This window comes from Podarcis gaigeae (assembly GCF_964106915.1).
Source record: "Podarcis gaigeae genome assembly, chromosome: 7".
NCBI lineage: Eukaryota > Metazoa > Chordata > Lepidosauria > Squamata > Lacertidae > Podarcis > Podarcis gaigeae.
The window spans coordinates 32,233,614-32,256,188 of record NC_139683.1 but is presented as its reverse complement, the minus strand read 5'-3'; the positions used below and the strand labels follow the sequence as shown (position 1 = coordinate 32,256,188).

The 22,575-nt window shown below is 41.4% G+C and overlaps 1 protein-coding gene across 2 annotated transcripts in view; it reads left to right on the top strand.

The window, feature by feature from the left end:
* The first annotated feature begins 1,240 nt into the window (after window positions 1-1,240).
* Window positions 1,241-22,575, top strand: part of CRISPLD1 (cysteine rich secretory protein LCCL domain containing 1) — a 32,906-nt gene continuing 11,571 nt past the window's right edge. The window contains exons 1-6 of one of the 2 annotated variants that reach the window (XM_083749634.1): window positions 1,241-1,697; window positions 3,296-3,618; window positions 15,781-15,899; window positions 16,044-16,176; window positions 18,023-18,138; window positions 21,111-21,211. In XM_083749634.1, coding sequence (XP_083605760.1) covers window positions 3,361-3,618; window positions 15,781-15,899; window positions 16,044-16,176; window positions 18,023-18,138; window positions 21,111-21,211 — 727 coding nt within the window. In that variant the 5' untranslated portion in view covers window positions 1,241-1,697; window positions 3,296-3,360. Of the gene's footprint in view, window positions 1,698-2,465; window positions 2,528-3,295; window positions 3,619-15,780; window positions 15,900-16,043; window positions 16,177-18,022; window positions 18,139-21,110; window positions 21,212-22,575 lie in introns of those variants that run through there. The other variant, XM_083749635.1, reaches the window with a different exon arrangement.

Sequence of the window (22,575 nt, the reverse complement as noted above, 5' to 3'; positions counted from 1 at the left end):
ACTGAAATTTCTTTCTTTTGTATTCAAGTGCAGGGATGATTAGCAATGGGAGTTTTCATTGGCATCAACCTGGCTTCCTATGTCACAACCAAAACACGCTCAGTGGCACCAGCTTACCTCAAAGTGGTGTGACGTGACATAAACATACATCAAATGTTACCTGTGACACACCTGGCTGCCACTTCTCTGTGGCCTAATCAGCACCAAGGTGTGAAAGATGTGGGCTGGGTGGGGGCATGTTGATCCTGACTACCAACAAGGATTTCCTGCCTTTATTTCTGGGTGGATCTCCACTCCTTCCAGAGGGTAATCAGTTTATTTATTTCAGGCCAGGGGTGTCAACTTGAATAAAATATTGGGGCAGGGACAGGTAAGCCCCACCCTACATAATCCATCACAAAACATGGCACACTCACTATTTGAATCAACTATGTGACACATCAACTGGGGTGGGGCTCAGCCCCCTTGAATATTTTATAGGAGAGGCAACCTTGCCCCCCAGGAGCTGGCTCCTATGTTTCAGGTGCAAAACTGTCTCTGCCTTGCACGGCTGGAGCTGAGCACACTTTTAAACCTTTTGAGTTCATCTAGGCGGGACGTGGGTGGCGCTGTGGGTTAAACTACAGAGCCTAGGACTTGCCAGTCAGAAGGCTGGTGGTTCGAATCCCTGTGACGGGTGAGCTCCCGTTGCTTGGTCCCTGCTCCTGCCCACCTAGCAGTTGAAAGCATGTCAAAGTGCAAGTAGATAAATAGGTACCGCTCCGGCGGGAAGGTAAATGGCATTTCCATGCACTGCTCTGGTTTGCCAGAAGCGGCTTAGTCATGCTGGCCACATGACCTGGAAGCTGTACGCCTCCCTCGGCCAATAAAGCGAAATGAGCGCCGCAACCCCAGAGTCGGCCACAATTGGAGCTAATGGTCAGGGGTCCCTTTACCTTTACCTTTAGGTGGGCTACAATTCTACCTCTTCCTGAAGGCTTCCCCCTCACTGCATCTCCATGGCAGAAGGTCCCAGTGGCTTCTCTTGAAGAGCAGGACAGGCCTCCTTCGCCTGGAAATCCCTGGACCACTTTCAGGCCAGCCCGGCAACTCCGCGCCCCGCCCCTTTCCCACACGGGCTCGGCTAATTGTCCACTGACCCGCCCTCGAGCAGGTCTTGGAGTGACATCACGCTTAGCGTCTCACCGGAGCCCCTGACGTGGGCTGCTGCGGCATCCAGTCACCCAAAACGGGGTCAGGCCGGAGGTGGCTCTGGCCGGCGGGCGGGCGGACGGGCGGGCGCGGTGAACGAGCAGGGCGGGCGCGTCCTGGTGGGTGTGGGCGCCCTCCGAGCTCGGGATAAAGGGCTGCCGGTGGCCAAGGAGGCGAAACAGAGCAGCGCCTCAGCTCCTCGGGCTCACCAGCGGCTGCCACTCGGAGGCGGGAGAGCGTGCTCATTCCGTGCCGCTGAGGGGGGAAAAGGCGGGAGGCCCCCACGTAGCCAGAGCGCGGGAGAAGTGGCCGCGCTGAGGGAATAAGAAAAAAGGAGGGGGCGAGAAACTTGGACGAGCCAAAGTTTGCAGCAGGCGCCTGCTGGCTTCTCACAGGCCCCGAACCCGCCATTCACCTCCTCGGTGGGATAGGAGCTGAGGGGAGAAGGCGCGCTCGGCTCTCTCCTGAGCCGCGTATGCACAAGCGAGACCCCAGAGAGGCCCGAGGTAAGAGCTTTGCTTCACTCCGGCGAACTGCCGCGCGCTCTCTCGGCATCCCTGCCGGGAAATGAACTGCAGTTCTGCCGAAGCGCAACGGGGGAGACGTGAAGGAACGAGCCGGCAGCGCTTCTGCCCCTCTCTCTCTCCTCTCTCTCAGTGCCTCCTCACTCCCGCCCTCCTCGATAGAGATCAAGGTAGCCAGCGGAAAAGTCACGCTCGCAGGCAGGCGATCGAGTAGCGCGCGGGGCTGCTTGGCACTCGGGAAAGAAGCACGGACGGGGCAAAGGGAACTTTTTTGGGGGGGTGGGGGTGGGCGGCGTGCAAAGCTCATGGACCGTTGAACATCTCAAGGATGAAGACCAAACGTGGCGTCTTGCAGGATTCCGAGCTGTGATTGTTTAGTATAAGGGCAACTAAAGTTTTCTTTTTAAAAGTTTCTGAGATAAAGCGCTCTCTCCACCCCCCGCACCTCCCTTCATGTGATAGAAACCAGGGAGCCAGTCTGAATGGTTCCTAATGGGCAAAACCCCACACTGTTTAAGATGGCCATATGATGATAGGTGGGAGGTAGCAAATTACAGCCGGCACTGACATTTTCTTCAATAATAAACGCGCTCTGTTTCTTGCCCACCTCCCCCGCCCCCGATCATTTGGTTCACAGCTTTGAATGCAGGGGATGCTGAAACGTTTATATGGTTGTGGCCCCTTTCCAAGCTAAGCAATCCTGTGTTGATATAAATTAAATGATGTGCGCTCCATTCATTTCTGTGAGAACTGCCCTCTCTGTTCAGGACATCTACTAGAATCATTTTTAAGAGTGTCAGCAATACTCCAAGGTGACTATTAATTGTAAGGTAGAGCAAACTTAGGCTGCAGTTTATAGATTTTGAAAACCTTATTATAATTTGTTGTTACGATTGGCGTTGAAAAGATTTTAAAAATGTTTGGCAAAGCCTTTTCACCAGACTTGTGGCATAATTGAGCCAACATTAAGTACTTTTACATTTTGGTGGGAGAGTTAAGCACATGGATTTCAGGGAGAATCAATGAGATATGCAGCACAGCCCTATGCACATTTACTCACAAGCAAGTACTTCAGTATTTACTGGGGCTTCATCCCGAATAAGTGAATTTAGGACATTTGGCTAGATTGTGCCTTTAATTTTTATTTTAAAATCTGACTCAGAAAGCTAGCTTTCGACATGATCTCTTGGATATATTCTTACGTTTATTTTAGGCTCATCATGCATCTTGAAGTTACAAAAATATTTTTAGATGAGCTTATGAGGGCAAAATTAATCTGTTAATTCTATGACTGCCTGTGCTTTCATGGAGAGAATGAGGTCCTTTCATGCAGGCTCGCAACTGTGCCTTCAAATAGATTTGTACAGCATCCTTCAGTTCATGAGAATGAAGATAAATTATCATCTCATACATACAGTATAATTGTTGGATGTCTGCATTAGTTGGCTTCTTAGATAGTCCCCTGGCTACCACACTAGAACCCTCCTCTTTAAAACACAGTTTCAGTTTTGTTGTTCACCAAATTAATTCCTAACTGTACCTTAGCTTCAGAATAACCTCACTCTCTTTTGCTTTTGCAGCAAGTCAACTTGGAAGAAGTCTTTATCTTGGAGTTAACCCAGAGGAGTTTTTTTAATCATTCATCATGAAGAGTGTAGTGGAAGACTGCTTCAGAGTAACTGCCTTGCTATTCATAGCTCAAGCAGTTTCTGCTATGGTACTCCCCAATGCAACACTATTTGAGGAGATGCTAGAAAAATACATGGATGAGGATGGTGAATGGTGGATCGCCAAGCAAAGAGGAAAAAGAGCTATCACTGACAGTGATATGCAAAGTATCTTGGATCTTCATAATAAATTACGGGGTCAGGTGTATCCACAAGCTTCCAATATGGAATATATGGTAAGGATGCATTGCTGCTGGTTTGCAGAAAGAAAGAAATAATAGTTTGCATCACTGAACAACACAGAAATATTAACTACTTGGCATTTGTATGTTTTTCAAAACTTGCTTCCTATTTAACTGTTTGTTTGTGATGTTATGATATTATGAAGTAGGGTTGTTGTTTTTTTGTAGACCCAACACTTTGTTCCAGATAGATTGAAAGGTTTCATCAATTCCCATTTTTAAAACTATTTAAGTTATTTTAAAGGAATGTCCGGGCATAACCCAGAAGTTTTAAGTCATATTGACCTGAGTGGAGAAGAATTATAGCGGGAAGTTAACTCTCCCATTGAAATAATGGGGACCTTGAACTGCTTAATTTTGGCTGACACACATAATGTTGGACAGTTCCTGAAAATTGCTGTGGAAGCCATGTGTGCCATACCTAAGATCACTTTGCAGCCATCTGGAAAAGCAAGGGTTTGCAGCCATTGGCTTTCCCCTCAGAAGGAAGTACTACTATTTTCAATGGGGCTTACTTCTGTTTTTTTTTTAATAAATTTTTATTAGGGGTTTTTACAAAATAAAGTACAGAAATAAACAACCTTTCTTTTATCTCAACAAAGTTTCATAACTTCTTTGGACTTCCTCACATCTCCCGCTGCCATTTTCATCATCATAAATTTTTCCCAGCAATTTATCATCTAATTTGCAAATTTTATAACCACTCATTTAAATATAATCCTCTGTAAATTAGTTTCTCTTAATCTCACTTTACATCCCATTTCGATCCGATTTTGTGGTGGCCAATTATTTATGATCAAACATCCTACTTAACTTTCCGCCAAATCACAATATTTTTGTAAATAAATCTTAAATTTCCTCCAATCTTCTTCAACCCTCTCTTCTCCCAGGTCTCGAATTCTGCCAGTCATCTCGGCCAGTTGCATATAGTCCATCAGCTGCATCTGCCATTCTTCCAGAGTGGGTAGATCTTGAGTTTTCCACTTCTTGGCGATAAGTATCCTTGCTGCTGCTGTTGCGTACAAAAAGAATGTTCGGTCCTTCTTTGGCACCATCTGGCCGACAATGCCCAGGAGGAAGGCCTCTGGTTTCTTAAGGAAGGTATACTTAAATACCTTTTTCAGCTCATTATATATCATTTCCCAGAAGACCTTCACCCTGGGACAAGTCCACCAGAGGTGAAAGAATGTTCCTTCATTTTCCTTACATTTCCAGCATTTGTTGTCTGGCACATGGCATATTTTGGCTAGTTTAACTGGGGTCATGTACCACCTATAAATCATTTTCATTACATTTTCCTTCAGAGCATTACATGCCGTGAAGTTCATCCCCGTGGTCCACAACCTTTCCCAATCCTCAAACATAATATTATGCCCAATATCCTGTGCCCACTTTATCATGGCCGACTTAACCATTTCATCTTGTGTATTCCATTTCAACAGCAAGTTATACATTCTTGAAAGTACTTTAGTCTTAGGTTCTAACAATTCTGTTTCCAACTTCGATTTCTCCACCTGGAATCCTAACTTTTTATCCTTTTTAAAAATTTCTTGAATCTGAGCGTAATGTAACCAGTCTCGCACTTTATCTTTCATTTTTTCCAAACTCTGCAATTTCCAATTGTTACCCTCTTTCTCTATTATTTCCCAATATTTCGGCCATTTGGCCTCCATATTGGGTCTTTTTCGGGCCTTAGCCTCCAGAGGTGATAGCCATCTTGGAGTTTTATTTTCCAATAGGTCTTTGTATTTTGTCCAGACATTAAACACTGCTTTCCTGACAATATGGTTCTTAAAGGCCTTATTGATCTTAACTTTGTCATACCATAAGTATGCATGCCAGCCAAATGCATTGTTAAAACCTTCTAAATCTAACACATCAGTGTCCTCTAGAAGTAGCCAGTCTTTTAGCCAGCAGAAAGCTGCGGCTTCGTAGTACAACCTTAAGTCTGGCAGGGCAAAGCCCCCTCTTTCTTTCGCATCAGTTAATATCTTAAACTTAATTCTGGGCTTTTTGCCCTGCCAGACAAATTTAGAAATATCTCTCTGCCACTTCCTGAAGCACTCCGTCTTATCCACAATTTGCAATGTTTGAAATAAAAACAACATCTTAGGCAATACATTCATCTTAATAGCAGCAATTCGGCCTAACAAAGAAAGCTTCAATTTTGACCAACTGTCCAAGTCTCTCTTAATTTCAGACCAACATTTTTCATAATTATCCTTAAATAGACTCAGATTTTTTGCTGTTATGTTTACCCCTAGGTACCAATGGGGCTTACTTCTGTTGTACTGTAGCCCCTAGCAATGGACATGTTTTCCCCAGGTCTTTTATAACAAGGTAAATTTTTCTGTGAGCCTTTTCCGTGAAAGCTTTAAAAAACATTCTACCAGGATGAACACTTATTTTTCCGCAGGGTGGCTGGAGACAGGAGCGAAACCTGATTCTCCCAATCATACCAAAAGACATACTGTTAGGATAAGTTGTAGTTTCCTATTCCACCCAACTCAGTTTATGGAACTGGTGAAACCAGTATGTAAGTGGTAACCCAAGAACACCATTAATTTTCTGGTGAAAAGGTTTGGGTGCATAGGTGTGCTTTAAAGAAGCATCAAGGTATCAAGGCCCTCCCACAGGTTGCCATTAACTGAGATAGGGACACAACCAAGAGGGCCGCCAAAGCTGAGTTCAAAGCTCGGGTAAGGCAGTAGGGAGAGAGGTATCCTGGTTCCAAGTTCTTGAGAGCTCTATGTTAAAACAGTCCGGAACTTGGCCTGCTAGCTTACTGGCTGCCAGTAACCCTCATTCACCTTGGTAGAAAGTGCTGCTAGCCAACATAGCCACCTGGGCTTCCAAGAACAAAGACGAATTACTCCCCTGAATACCTGTTCCTTTAGGGGGAGTACAATTTCATCCAGAAGTGGCACATTGCTGAACAACTTCCCTCTTGCCAGGATTCTGTTTCAGTTTATTGGCCTTCATCCAACCTGTTACTGCATCTTGATTTTGGTTCAGTACCTACATGGCCTCATCTGATTCAAATGTAACAGAGAAATAAAGCTGAGTGTCATCAGCATATTGTGCTTCAAACCTTTTAATGACCACTCTCAGTGGCTTCAGATGATAAATAACATTGGAAACAGGACAACCCCCAGTGACACTCTATAACACAAGGGTCAGGGGGCTGAGGTGCAGTCATCCAATGCTTTTAAAATACCAGTTCCTCAGATAGGATTCAAACTACTACACTGTGCCTCAACTCCCATCTCACAGAGTAGGTCTAGGAGGATAACATGGCCAAGGGTATTCAAAGTCACTGAGAGGTCCAGCAAGAGTAACAAAGTTGTACTGTCCCATCTCCTGGTAAAGAATAACTACCAAGGTGACCAAGTGTGATTTAAGACCAGGATAAACCTGTGTTGAAATGGGTCTAGATAATCAATTTCTTCCAAGTATTCCTGAAGCTTGCCTGTCACCACCCTCTCAAGCCTAGGAAGGGAGAATCTGTGACCAGGCAGTAGTTATCAAAAACCTCAGGGTTCAAGGTATGGGTTTTTTTGTTTTTGTTTTAATTCACATTAGCTGAAGGCTATGATATTATCTAGGCTATGATACTGCTGTGATATCAATAGTGGTGAGAACAGTTGGCACGATGCCAAGCTAAGGCATGAGGGTGGCTGTTACAATTTTCATATCACTGACGTTTGGAAGAGTTGTATGTTACTAGAGTGGCACGGAAGTGGTTTCCTTCTCTCCTAACCTCATGCTGCTCTGGGAAAGTGTGTGGCTTGGCTGAATGGGGGAAAAAAAAGAAATTGCCTTGGTGTAGCCCACTGTTGTATACTCTGACTGCCAGAGGAAAACTCTCCAGGGTCTTGGGCAGAGGTCTCTCATATCATCTGCTACCTGATACGTCTTAACTGGGCATGCCTTTGATTTCCATGCCAGCTTAAATATGATTGGCTTGGATTGAGTTGAGAAAGAGGAAGAGGTGGCTGATTGTGTGTAGTCAGGGCTCTTCTGAGGCTCTGTAATAGAATGCAGATCGAGACATTCAGCTAAAAATCCATAGATCAGGCACCAAGTGCTATCATGCAAGGGTTTTTTTTTTAGTGGGCATATACTGTATATCAGCCTATGAAACAATTTGAAAGGCACTTTACATGTTTTAGGCATTCACATTTTAAGGGCATGCACACGTTTTGTGGTGAATAACTTAACATTATGTTTAAGTTTCAGAAACTGTTATTGCTTTTTATAGTCAAGTTTAACATATTGTTAATATATATTTGTTACCATTACCACACCAAATAAACAGAGGAAAGCATTATAAATGGAAGAAGACAGAGAGCTTCCAGACAATGTCTGTTTTCTTCAGTGATCATAGTGCTCTGCGTGTGACTTGAATACCGAAATGCTGGTTTGCTATGTACTCTCGATATAGATGCTGGAAGTGCTGCAAGTCATGCTGATTGTTGCTACTCAAAACATAATATTAGCATAGGGAACAGCAGTTGCTGTGCGAAACAATGTCTCTTCCATATGGTACTTCCTGATATTGTAAACCGTCCTGTGATCCTCAGATTGAAGGGCAGTATAAAAATTTAATAAATAATTACAATAATTTGCTTTTTTGTTGGGACTACCTTCACTGAAGAAGCTAACACTTGGAAGTACTCTGTTATTCAAGCAGTATGATCAGCCATATTTGCCAATATTTGGTTGGGGTTGGGGTAGCAGAAAAGGGGAACTTGTAAAAGTGAACTCCCCTTGTTTGATCACTTGCAATGAGTTGTAGATAGAGCAGCTATCAATAGGTCCCCCTTGATTTGCACATTCAGTGTTCACTTCAGCAGTTGTCACCTTCTTCTCTTACTTCGCAAAGAGTCATTTGAATGTATTTGAGGCAAAATAAGGGGTGCCACCTCCCAGCATCCCCAGTGACAATTTCTTCTTACAAAAGGTGATAGCAAGAAAGCAAGCTCTGCTGGGGAGCTGGAGCTGCCACTCTTTCTTCTGCCCCAGGTAAGATGGGACAGGAGAAGAAGGAGGCAGAAGAGGTGGGAACAATTCATGAGCACCCATGAATGATTTGTGTGCCCTCACTTGGAACATGCACAAAGGATTTAGCCCCTTCAGGGTTAAATGAAGGTACACTTATGCACCTGTATTCAGTGGGTTAGAGGGATACAGGTGCTGTCAAAAGATTCATATAAAGTCTACAAAACATTTATTTTTGAATGAATGATAAATTATTACTGAACACTGAAATTTACACAATCACTTATAACATTGTAACTTACCAGAATTACATTTGTAAACAGGATCACAGTGCCATTGCTTTATGCAATACAAGTAATAAGTTCTGTAAGCAACAAACTTTAATTTGATTCCGATAGAGCCTTTCTAGCTACAGTGTTGCCAGGGATATGGGAGGAACTGCAACTTGTTAAAATGTGACAATATGGCAGTGCTGAATTTATGAGCTTTTTCTCTCAGCTTGCTCCTTTCATGTATCTCTTAATTTGCAGAAAGTGGATGTACTTTCCAAAGGATAAATAGAATAAGTAGACTAATTAGAGTCCCCACAAGATCCCCAGTTTATTAGAGTGCCACAATTTTACTTGTTCTCAGTTCTGTTCAACATAAGTGCCATTGCTTTCTTGATGCAACTAAGAATTCCCTGGCTCCTGGCCATGTGCTACTGAGCACAATGTTTTGCACAATGTTTACTGGAGGGTAACAATAATGCATGGTTTTTACAAATTTCATAGTGATCTGGTTTTCTCTAGGATGAAGGAAGAGAAGCAACTGTAGCATCAAGTTATTTCCTTAAAAAGGCAGTGGTGAAGTAACTGAATCAATTAAAAAAACAGAACAGTTAGTACCCTTTTGACTTCAGCTGATATTTTATTGCAGTAAGGAAGTGAAAGGTCAAGTAGAAACATGGAGTCAACATCTTAGCATCTAGTAGAGTGGTTGAGACTATCCTTTACCTGCCGCAACATGCTACACACAGGCTACAACCCAACTTTATGGTTGTAGTTTCGTTCACATTTTCATTATTTGAAAATGAAGTCCTATAGCTGGAAAGGATTGAAAGGGAAAGGCGTGAGGGGCTTAAGGTGCATCTTATAAAATGCAGCAGAGAAGGCATGAAAAGGACCTCAGAGAAGGATGAGACAGGTATCTGACAGAAGAAGGCATTGAAGAAACATGGAAGAAGACAAGAAAGTAACAAAGATCAAGCAAGAAGAAAGTAGGTAGAATCAGCTGTGAGGATAGCAGAAATAAGGAGGAAAAGGAAAAATGTGGGGAAGCCACAGGGGCTTAAGGAAAAGAAACAGATGAAGATGTGGCTAGAGAGAAAGGAGGCAAGGAAAAGTGAAAGAAGGAGGAGAGCTGGAGAAAGCAAGAGGTCATTGGAGATAAGTAGGGTGGTCAAGTTTCCCACGAGTCTTCCATTTGAAGGGGTGTCAAAGAAAGTAATCTGTTTGAAAGACTTGTCCAGTCCAAGGACTCAGCTACATTGGTAAAGATAAAACACTTTATATGTGTTATAACACTGTGACATCAGATGGAGCTGCGGAGTTCCATCTTTCGCCAACGGAATTTCTCTGTATGACGTTTACAACACGTTTAACTGAATTGCTTCTTTGATGTGTCTAGATCCAGCCCAAGACAGTCACAAGTTCAGTTCAGGAGAATGCTGATGTGGCCTCACATGTTTCAGTAGGGAGTAATGACTAAATATTATAGTAATTATAAATTAGCGTGGTCACCTTTTATGCAAATTTGTGTCCTTTCACCCTCTTTTTTGCTGACGTATTTCCTGCTTTTTGGTGATGTGTTAGTGACAAAAGCTACTGAGTAGGCAAGGGAAGTTGCTTCTAGCACTATTTACTTAGTGATGCCTCATCTTTCTATACATATTTACATTGCTTGTCAGATATAATGAAGGTTTATAGCTGAGAGGAGTTGAAGGGGGGAACCAAAAAAAAGGCCTGTTCTAAGGTTAACAATACAGTATTATATGAGTATACTTAGAAGTAAGTCCTACTGATTTGGATTTACTGCCAGGGAAACTGATATAGGATTGCAATCTTAGTAATCCTATACTTACTTCTGAGTAGGCTTGTATAGGATTGAACTGGAAAAAAAGGTTTCCAATACAGTGGTACCTTGGGTTAAGTACTTAATTTGTTCCGGAGGTCCGTTCTTAACCTGAAACTGTTCTTAACCTGAAGACCACTTTAGCTAATGGGGCCTCCTGCTGCCGCAGCGCCGCCAGAACACGATTTCTGTTCTCATCCAGAAGTAAAGTTCTTAACCTGAGGTAATATTTCTGGGTTAGCAGAGTCTGTAACCTGAAGCGTATGTAACCTGAAGCGTATGTAACCCGAGGTACCACTGTATGCCTTCCTACTTATTTAAAATACTTTTCATATTTTTCTGCTTTCTTTTCTTTTCTCTCTATATTTCTTTCATTTCATTTTTTATTTACAGTATCTGTACCCTGCTGTTCAGCCAGAGCAGCTAATATAAATTCAGTAGTTTCAGAGACACCTAATGAACACAATTCCCATTTTCAAGAACAGAGGACTATGACCTGTGGGGTGTTTTAAGTGGTTGGTTTTCATAAGTAGAGCACTTAACCAAGAACCTAGCTAGAGTTTTCAAAGTGAAAATGCTTCCTCTCTAGCTTTCCACTTTCCTGCTTTACTTCAAAGCTTGGCGGAAGTGCTCCAGATTCCATGCCTTCACCCAGAGGCTATTGACATGGCATCAAAGGGCTGAGCAATGTCAACTTATCCTCTTATTCTTATCTGGAACTTTTCATCAGTAGATTCTGCCTTGTGAAAGTGGTCAAGAGGGCATGTAGGTAAATCTCTGCTGTGATACCCAAGGATGTATAGTCTTGATGTAAACTTTATCACAGTGACAACAACAAATTTAAAACAAAGAAGCATTCTTTTATTTATCTTTCATTTTGTGCATTTATTTTCTGTTAAATTCATTTTAGCAGTATTGAGGGCTGCAGGCTTTAAGTACATGTAATCAGTACACTAACCAAAATAAAAGATCAAATCAAATGCACACATATTTACATAGCTTAGCACAATCACCTGATGCATGTATACTAGATCAAATCAATGTTTCACCTCTATGGAACTTCAGTCAGGGGTTAATTAAAGTGACATTTTTAAACTGATGGCACTGAGATTGTGTTCTAGCCATTACAGTTACAAAATTAGACTTGAAAGTGTGTGAACCATGCCTAGTGAGATTGCTGGAGGGGTAGAGTTTCAGTGCCCTTCATAATTCTTGCCCCCTCCCAATGATTTTAGTGGCATAAATTACACAAAACAGTCAAAAGCAGGCATAGTTCCATAATTTGTATAATTCATGCAGCTTTCAACTTCTTTTTGGCACTCAATTTGGGTCATTATTTTTTTGCACACATCCATCAGTATAACACAGATATGTTTTGGACAGTGTGTAATTTACTCAAAGTGGTAATTAGTACTTTGTGTTGAGTCCAGAGTTAAGTGCCTAGGATAGTTCTGGTGAAAGCTGACTTCCCTGCCCAGTCCTATGCCATATGTAACATGGAGGGAACTGATGAGAAAGGAGGAATCCCTGCAAGATGGGTGGAGACAACTTCAGCTAGTGGAACCAGGAGCTTTGAATATTGTTTTTAAAAAGATCCCAACTATTGGCATTTAGTTTGCAGCATTGTATGAGAAGTTCAGGTAATATATTTTTGAATAAGGAAGCTTCACATTGTTGTTTTTAGATAAAGTGAGAATGCCCCTGTATGCCAGTGATATGTACTCATGTCTGTATATATTTTTTTCTATCAAATGCACACAAAATTTAAGCCCATGACTCCAGGTTCAGGAAGAGATATTCATTGGAGGCCTGCTTCTCTACCTACATCTCTTTAGCTGGATCTGGGTATCTAATTAAAATGTGCTGCTTTGCTATGATATTTCCTATCCAGTTTTTGTATCCTTCTTTCACTTATTCATTGTGATTTGGCTTAAAGAATATAGTGGGTTTTATTTTAAAAGTAAAAAGCACCATACTGTACAGTGATATTTACTTTACGAGTCTATTCCTTATATTTAGAATGAATACTGCATTGAGGCTTTCTATCATGCCACAGTAAATGTTTACTTTTATTGGTGCCAACTGTATGCATTACTGTCTTTACCAAGTCTGAATCTTAGCTCTTTTTAATTTACTTTACAGGTTTTCACATATTGCTTTGGAAAGGTTTTCTTTGTGTTCTGTATGCCACTCCAAAAGATTCTGTGATTCTCTGGCCCAGTTCAGATTTCACATTAAACCATGGATTAAAATAAACTATGGTTAAATCATGCAAATGCACAGTGTATTGGTGCTCATTGCTCAAATGTTTCTGGGATGCTCTCTCTCTCCACTTACACTGCTGCTATGCTACAGATGACACAAGCTTGCCATGCCATGTGAACTGGGCTTGCGGTATGTCAGGGTTCATTTTAGCGAAAGAAGCACTGAGCTTGGATTCTGATGATACAAAAAGCCACATTTTAACTGTTCTGTCTGTGAAGTGAGGGCGGAGTGTAATGGGAACTTTTGAGCAGTGTGCATTATTAGCGTGCGGCTTGTTCACATTTAACCATAGTTTATTTTAAATTATGGTTTAATGTAATGTGCACACCAAGCCTTTGTCTGAGACTCAGGATACTGATTAGAAGTTGCTTGTAGAAGCATTTCAGAGTACAATTATGAAACCAAAATCAGTGACATTTCTGGTAAATTGTTTGAAGATCATTTTATAAGATACTTGCATATTTCTCAGGGTGAGGCATCTGTCTTGGGGATTGGTCCTGAGGCAGCTGGAGATATCCCTTTTTCACATTTTAATTCATATTCAAATCTGATGTACATATTCAAATCTCTTTTCAACTTTGTGTCATACTGATTTTTGTGCAAATTAGTGAAAATTCACAAACATTAAGCTGGTTGTATTTCCACATGTGAACTTTAGCAAACTGAACAGAGCTTGAGGGTTTAGTATGGAAACATGTATCTACTGATAACTATTAGTTATTGTACAATCATACTAATATAATTGCTTGGATATTTGTCTGAAATTAGGCTATAATGGAGAACATCACTGATATATTAGAAACCTGTGCGTGTCAGAATATTGTTTTGCAGCTAGTTCAATATTTCCTTGCTACATTGGAATAATTTAGTTTGTAAATGGATTACAAATTAATTTTAACTTTGTAACTGTGATTATTTCTACATCAACAATGACCCAGGTCATATCTTGTGTAGAGATAAAGATTCCCATTCCATATTATTTTAGGTGCTATTTAATTGTATGGTTAATGTTAAGTGGTATTTAACTTCAAAGATTAAGAGGTCTTTCTTTCCTTTTATAGAGAATACAGTCCCAAAACTTTTGTGTCCACCTCAACATTAATTGAGGGGTTAGTTAGTGGAAATGCACTGAGCAACTGTGCATGGATCAGTACTCAGTAAACAAATACCTTACAGTGGTACCTCGGGTTAAGTACTTAATTCATTCCGGAGGGCCGTACTTAACCTGAAACTGTTCTTACCCTGAATCACCACTTTAGCTAATGGGGCCTCCTGCTGCTGCCGCACCGCCAGAGCATGATTTCTGTTCTCATCCTGAAGCAAAGTTCTTAACCTGAAGCACTGTTTCTGGGTTAGCGGAGTCTGTAACCTGAAGCATATGTAACCTGAAGCATATGTAAGCCGAGGTACCACTGTATTTGCACCAAGCTCGCATGCAATGTATACGTTTCAACTACAGTAATGTAGTTAAAGAAAATATACGTTATTCTGCCTGCATTTAAACATACAAAAGTAAGGTGGATATTTTGCTATGTAGGCAATGTAGAAAACAGAATATTATTCTAACTATTTTAAAAAGTATAAACCTTTCAGGATGACTTTGAATAATCGATCCAACCTCAACAGTTCCTAAGGATGTATGTGTTCATCTGTCATGAGTGAACACAAGAAACGAAATGCTTCATTAAAGGCAGCTTTTGCAGTGCTTTGGACAGTTGTACTTCATTATTCACTGCAGAAAATGGATTCCCGCTAAAAATCCCACTTGATCACAAGCATTGCCTTACTTGCTGGAATATACTATAGAAAGATTACCCAGTGGGATTCTCTATTATATATGTCCACTTAGAAATATGCCCCATTAAGTCCAATGGGGCTTTCTGCCAGGTGGTTGCTATAGGATACCATTAATTATTACCAAAGTAGAAACATCTCCAAAAAAAGTATGTAGAACAGTGAAGGGGGATCTGTAGCTCATCAGATGTTGATAGACTACAACTCCCATCACTCTTGATTATGAATTGTGCTTGCTGGAACAGAAGGGAGTTGGAGTCCAGCAGTATCTGGAGGGTCACAGATTCTGAATCTCTGCTTTAGAACAGCATTGTACAATTTGTTGAAGTATCAAATTTCTTGAATTTGTAAAAATCACTAGTTTAAATTACAAAAAACGTTATCATTTCACTGGGTCAAAGTTAGTCTCATTATACAGATGGGAGTTATGAACAGATTCGATTTGACATATGGACTGACTAATTATGAATTCTGGTGATACCACTAATTCCAGTTCAATCTGCTTCTCAGGTTAGCAACAGGCATAAAAGCTAAACATAAAAGTGTTTCCTGCTTGGCAGGGGGTTGGACTCGATGGCCCTTGTGGTCTCTTCCAACTCTATGATTCTATGATTCTAATGGCAACAAATGTAGTATTACAATTTAGATGCTTGATAGTTGAAATAATCTTTATGATATAAGTAAACTAACCTCCTTGCAATTTGGAATCTGGCAACCAATTCATGAGTCCAAACACAAATTATTGTGAAAATATAGACTCTTCAGGGGATCTAAGACATATCTGGAAAAATGTATGAAGGACCAATCAGTCAAACAAAGACTTACGGTATGTCATAAGTATTGCCAAATGAAGTCCTAATTCACTGCGATAAGTGGCGTCATAGGTTGTTTGTTCATGTGCATCACAAAATGTCCCTTTTCATAAGCTTAAAACACTTTCAAACAATTGCATTTTTCCTTCTCTCCCCACCTCCTCAAATATAGACATGGGATGTAGAGCTGGAGAGATCAGCACAATCCTGGGCTGAGACATGTCTTTGGGAACATGGTCCTGCAAGTCTTCTTCCATCCATTGGACAGAATTTGGGAGCACACTGGGGAAGGTATAAATAAATATATTTTACAAATGATTTCACACAGTGTAAAAAAAAAGTTTTCCTTAAAAATGTCGTATAAACATTGTCTCTGTTGATAACTGCAGCAGCTGTTTGAATTATTTTGAGTTTTGTTTGGTTCCTTTTTTGTAGATATAGACCTCTAACATTTCATGTCCAAGCATGGTATGATGAAGTGAGAGACTTCAGCTATCCTTATCCTCAAGAATGCAACCCCTACTGCCCTTATAGATGTTCTGGTCCTGTATGTACCCATTATACACAGGTGGGTATGCATTATTCTTCCCAATATCAACAGTGATGCAATCAACATGAGAAGTTTTCACTTTGGATATAACACTAAGCCAGGGATTGTGTTTCTTTTCTTCTACTCACATATGGGCAAAGAAGGCAAAATTGGCCTATTCATGATAAGCCATTAACTGTGGTTTACCTTGACATGTGAACTGGCCCAGTGTGTCATGAATTCAGTTTAAAGAGACAAGTATAGAATTTAGTAATGAAACATTCAGAATTCATTTTAAGCGAGTTTTGTTTAAAGTGACACTTAATACAACTGATTATATATATATATATATATATGCAGGTTTTGGTGTCCTCGGGTGTCTTCCCGTGTAAAAGTTGGGGTGTCTAGGCGACGTTTCGACGAGGTCTCACTCGTCATCTTCAGGCTGGTGCTTTCGGCTTCTTGTTACTGGAACAGAGCGGGATCTCAATGTTTGAGTTCCTATAAATACTGTAGAGGGGGTGTGGTGTCCTCTACAGTATTTATAGGAACTCAAACATTGAGATCCCGCTCTGTTCCAGTAACAAGAAGCCGAAAGCACCAGCCTGAAGATGACGAGTGAGACCTCGTCGAAACGTCGCCTAGACACCCCAACTTTTACACGGGAAGACACCCGAGGACACCAAAACCTGCATTCCTGTACCCGTGAAAATCTACGAAAGCATATATATGTGTCAGCCAGATCTGGCTTGTGTCAGCCAGATCTGTGTAGGGATTGCAGGGGGGTGCAGCATCCGGAGGTGCCACCATGGATTGGCTACTGGATGGTGTCAGTAATTCATCTGTGGAGAGGGTCTGGGTTTGGGTCTGGTGTGGTTGATTGGTGTTGGCGTTCTGTGTGCCTCTGGATCTGGTGTCAGTTTTTGTGGGGAGGGCTAATTTCCAGATGTCTGGCAAGCGGGATGTGTCGTCACGCTTGTTCATGTTGTGAGGGTGTTTCTCTATCTCGATGGAGATAGGTATAAAATAACGCCAGTGCCATTTTTGACACAAGCCACAAAACCACAGCTCGCCCCTATACACGAAGCCAAGCCAAAGCACAACTAAGTGCAATACAGCCATCTTCTCAGGAAAACTCTTCACAAAGTTCAAGAGGTCAAGACACAAAGACTTTAGCAACTAATCCACACCTAATGACCCACCTAAGTGGTACTCAGGATATCACTCAAGAAATCACTCAAGGTATCTCTCAAGTAATTAAGGAACAAAAGAAGAAAAGGCACACTAGCCTGGGAACTTCCTCTCTGCCCAGAACATTGGAGGCTAGACACCACACCCCCTCTACAGTATTTATAGGAACTCAAACATTGAGATCCCGCTCTGTTCCAGTAACAAGAAGCCGAAAGCACCAGCCTGAAGATGACGAGTGAGACCTCGTCGAAACGTCGCCTAGACACCCCAACTTTTACACGGGAAGACACCCGAGGACACCAAAACCTGCATATATATATATATATATATATATGTGTGTGTGTGTGTGTGTGTGTGTGTGTATAATATATATATATATTGCTTTTAAGAGCAAAATAATTGCATTTTTATGCATGATCAAAGACCATAACTGTTTTATTTTATTGAGATCAACAGATGATGTAAATAAGTGGAATCCCATCAGAATCCACTCATGCTAGCAAGAAATCTGCAGGATATATACTTTCCTCGACTATTCAGTGTGTTAAACTTTAACTATATTAATTTTTCTTCTCTCTCTATGACTGCAGTACTGCCTGTATTTTTTTTAAAGTTTTCTGGATAGTATTATAATATTCATTTGTTTTTATTTGAGTCAGGCATTTAACTGTCTTTCTTTCATTTTGTCCAATAGGTGGTATGGGCCACAAGTAGCAGAATAGGTTGTGCAGTTAATTTGTGCCATAACATGAATGTCTGGGGACAGATATGGCCAAAAGCCATTTACCTGGTGTGCAATTATTCTCCCAAGTAAGTATATATGACAGATTAAGAAGTTACCTATGGTACATTGGTACACAGAGATAGGTATAAAATAACGCCAGTGCCATTTTTGAAAAAAAACAGAAAAGCTATTGGGAGGGTTACTTTGGGAGGGTTGGAACCTGTGGCCCACCAGATGTTGTTGGACCAGATGTTCAGCCCCAGATTTGCCCCAGCCAATGGCCAAATGGTTAGGAATGATGGGCGTTATAATCTAACATCTGCAGGACCAAAGATTAGTAGTCATCCCTGGACTACAGAAATGGTTGGGGTGGGAGTATTTTATTATTTCCACACACAAGCTGCTATTTAATCTCATAAGGCACACATGGTACCTCAGTGTAGTTCACAGAACAAAATCAAAATATAAAACCACAAAATATACAATCAAAATAAAAACAACAACCCAAAAGCCCCCCAACCCCTCACCACCATCATGTTTCTTTTCCATATTCCCAATCCCTAAGGTTTCTTTTCTTTTAGCGTTGGGGGGGAGGTATGTCACATTTATAAATATATCTTAGTGCTGCCAGTGTTTTCAGCTGTATACATTTATTTTCAATAAAGGTTTTCCACTCTTTTTTAAATGTATGTTCTTCTTGCTCTCTTATTCTCTATGTTAAATGTGCAAGTTCTGCATATTCTATCAATTTAAGTTGCCAATCCTCTTTAGTTGGGAGCTCATTCACTTTCCAGTTTGGGAATATGGGAATAACAAAACACAGGCTGCAGTTGTTGCATACATAAATAACCTTTTGCATGCCCAGTTGTAGACCCCTCATCCCCATGAGCCAAGCCCGGATAAATAAGACACAACACAGCATAGTTATGGGATTAAAATTAGGTCACAACTTTATTAAATTACAGATGTAGGAAACCTTGGCTTAGGCATTGGGCATGTATCCCTCTCAGCCCCCAATTGGGGTCTGAGGCTAAGCAGTGACAGACAGGAATTATGGGGGACACTGCAAACCATGTGTTTACGCAGCACTCCCCCCCACTCCTCCAGTTCTGGGAGTTTAACCATATACCGAGCACTCACGGTCAGTGACTCCTAGCATAAGCCCCTCTAACAGGGCCCTGCTAACAATCAGTTTCAAATAATTCTCTTTCAACGAATAACATGCAGTAAATTTCAGGTCGCTTTTCCAAAGCTTCTCCCAGAGGTTAAGATCTATATTGTGTCCTATATCTATTGCCTAATGTGTCATTGGAGCTTTAACTTGCTCGTCTTTTGTTTCCTATTCTAATAAAAAATTATGCATTTTAGACAGAGGTTTATCCTTATTTTGTAAGAGTTCTTTTTCAAATTGTGAGCTTTGGTCCAGAAATCCAATCTTTCTGTCTGACATTTAAACATGTCATATACTTGGTGATATTGCAACCAATCTGTAACATGGCTCTTAAGTATTCCATTGATTTCAGTTTGGGTTTCCCCCCCTGTACAACCCAGCAAGTTCCTGTAAGTCACCCATTGTCTGTCCACAGACAAAGGAACATTTAATCTATTAGGTAACAGAGAAAAATCAGACTTAATTTTCTGTTTTGAGTTTCTGTAATGTGTTGCATTGTTTCTAGTGGAGCTTTGACCCAGTGCAATGGTAACACGTTTTGAATTTTGCAAGCTCCAACCTAAATCTGTTTTAGTCCAAAATTACAACATTCCAAGCATTCTCGAAAATCTGCCAGCTCCATTTATATACACAATCTGCTCATTTTACAACAGATGATTAGAGGGGATTTGATTGGCAGCAGTTCACCTGCATTATGGTAATTTTGCATGGTGTTAAATAAGGCTGCACTCGGCTACATTCTTCCTTGGCTTTGGAACAGCATGGGCAGAGCAGACCTATACTCCAATTTTTTTTTGGTTTGGGAGGGGAGGGAGATATGGCACTACTGTGCTGGCAGAATGATAGTCACGTACTGTACCCAAAGGAGTGGAGGGACAACCATAAAGTTCCCATAAGGAGAAAAATAGCAAACACCACTTCTCCCTCCCAGACACATGGAAACACCACCGAAATATGCTAATGAGGAGCTGTGCCAGACAGGCGCTTGCATGACAGACTTGGAGGGAGCCAATGAATTCAGATCCCAGGAGCGGACCCACAGCACTCTCCCCTGAGTTGCTGCACAACATGGAAAATTATACCCCAATGCTCCCTTTCCACAAGGGCCATTGGGACTCACATAGGCAGAATCAACACCACTATTGTGAGTCACCAATGATCCTTCCAAGTAAAGGTTTGAGTCTCCCTTGTGTGGCTCATGATCAGCATTTCAGAACACAGCACACACAAAGAGAAGGAAAAACATCCCACACAACGCTGTACCCACATAGCTTTCTGGACAGGAAGCCTGCATAAAACACATACAAAGAGTATGTACCCCAATGTATCCTCTCTTCTGTTCTCATTAGGAAAAATAAAAATACCCCTCAGTTTGGCCACTTATCAATCTCAGCCCTCATTTGTGAAATCAAGCAATTTCTTCTGTACCTTTGGCTCTACCAGCAGGAAGGATAATCTTCTGAGCATGTTTCTGGGGATTAGCTATATATGTTGCAGCTATAGATCACGTTGTCCTACTTACCAAATGCATTAATTGTGCCCGTAGCTCAATAAAATACTATATCAAAAGCTTATTAAGGCCAGAGAATACATGTCTCTGCCCTCCCTGCCCCCAGGCCATTTAGGGTAACGCTTTGGAAGCAAATCTACCATTTATTGCATGTCGCCATAGCTATAGCTGTGCGACTCTTACAGCCCCATCTAGGAGGTATGACTTGTGCCCCCCAAAAAGCAGTCCAGGTGAACCAACTGCCCCAGTTGGGTGAGAGGAAGTTTCACAGTCACAAGTGCCTGTGTCCTTATTAGGTCAGTGATAGACCTTTTAAACTGTGCAAAACAAAATATTTATCATGAATATATTTCACTAAATAGCATTTCTCCCCCCAGGGGTAATTGGTGGGGGCATGCACCGTACAAGCATGGTCGCCCATGTTCTGCATGTCCACCTAGTTTTGGAGGAGGCTGCAGAGAAAATCTTTGTTATAAAGGTGTGTATTCAGCAAATTAAATTGTATCTGCTGCCACTTGTCTTGGTATCCAAGGGAAAGGGAAGGGATTATTTGATTCCATGGGAATTCTATGTGTTGGTCAAAGGCTTATTTGTATTTTTTTACTCCACATGAACTGACTTTGATGGTCAGAAAAACATAGTGAATTTTTGGCATTAACAATTTGTACCAAAAAGCTTTTGCAAATCGACACCTATATCATTCCATCTTTTAAGAAAGACCAAAAATCATGCAATGAATTCATTAACAGTGCAAACCTATATATGTCTATTCAGAAGTGAATCCTACTGGGCTTACTTTCAAGTCAGCAAACATTGAATTGCAGCCTAAATTTATCCTAATTCAGAACCTTCTGAACACAACACAAGGCATTTTCACACTTTCTATCTGGGGATCAAATGTAGCATACAGTGGTACCTTGGTTTGTATATGTCTTGGTTTGCATACCTTTTGGATTACGAACACGTCAAACCTGGAGGTGTGTGTTCCAGTTTGCAACCTTTTTTTTGGATTACAACTCATTTTTTTTATTACGAACAAATTTTTTGGGGAAGCCCCATTGGCGAAAGTGTGCCTTGGGTTACAACCTGTTTTGGTTTACAAACGGACCTCCGGAACAGATTATGGTTGTAAACCAGATACCACTGTAATTGGAGTGCTGACCAACATGTACTTATTAGAATATAAGTAAAGGTCTTCCCTGCGTAGAACTGTACTTGAATAGAGTTTTCTCTGTGTAATCTGGAATGTTGCCTTTCAAGCATCTAGATCAAGGGAAGTAATAGTGCCACTGTATTCTGCTCTGGTCAGACCTCACCTGGAGTACTGTATCCAGTTCTTGGGCACCACAGTTCAAGAAGGACACTGACAAACTGGAATGTGTCCAGAGGAGGGCAACTAAAATGGTCAAAGGCCTGGAAACGATGCCTTATGAGGAACGGCTAAGGGAGCTGGGCATGTTTAGCCTGGAGAAGAGGAGGTTAAGGGGTGATATGATAGCCATGTTCAAATATATAAAAGAATGTCACATAGAGGAGGGAGAAAGGTTGTTTTCTGCTGCTCCAGAGAAGCGGACACGGAGCAATGGATCCAAACTACAAGAAAGAAGATTCCACCTAAACATTAGGAAGAACTTCCTGACAGTAAGAGCTGTTTGACAGTGGAATTTGCTGCCAAGGAGTGTGGTGGAGTCTCCTTCTTTGGAGGTCTTTAAGCAGAGGCTTGACATCCATATGTCAGGAGCTCTGATGGTGTTTCCTGCTTGGCAGGGGGTTGGACTCGATGGCCCTTGAGGTCTCTTCCAACTCTATGATTCTCTGATTCTATGATTCTAAGCTTCCTGA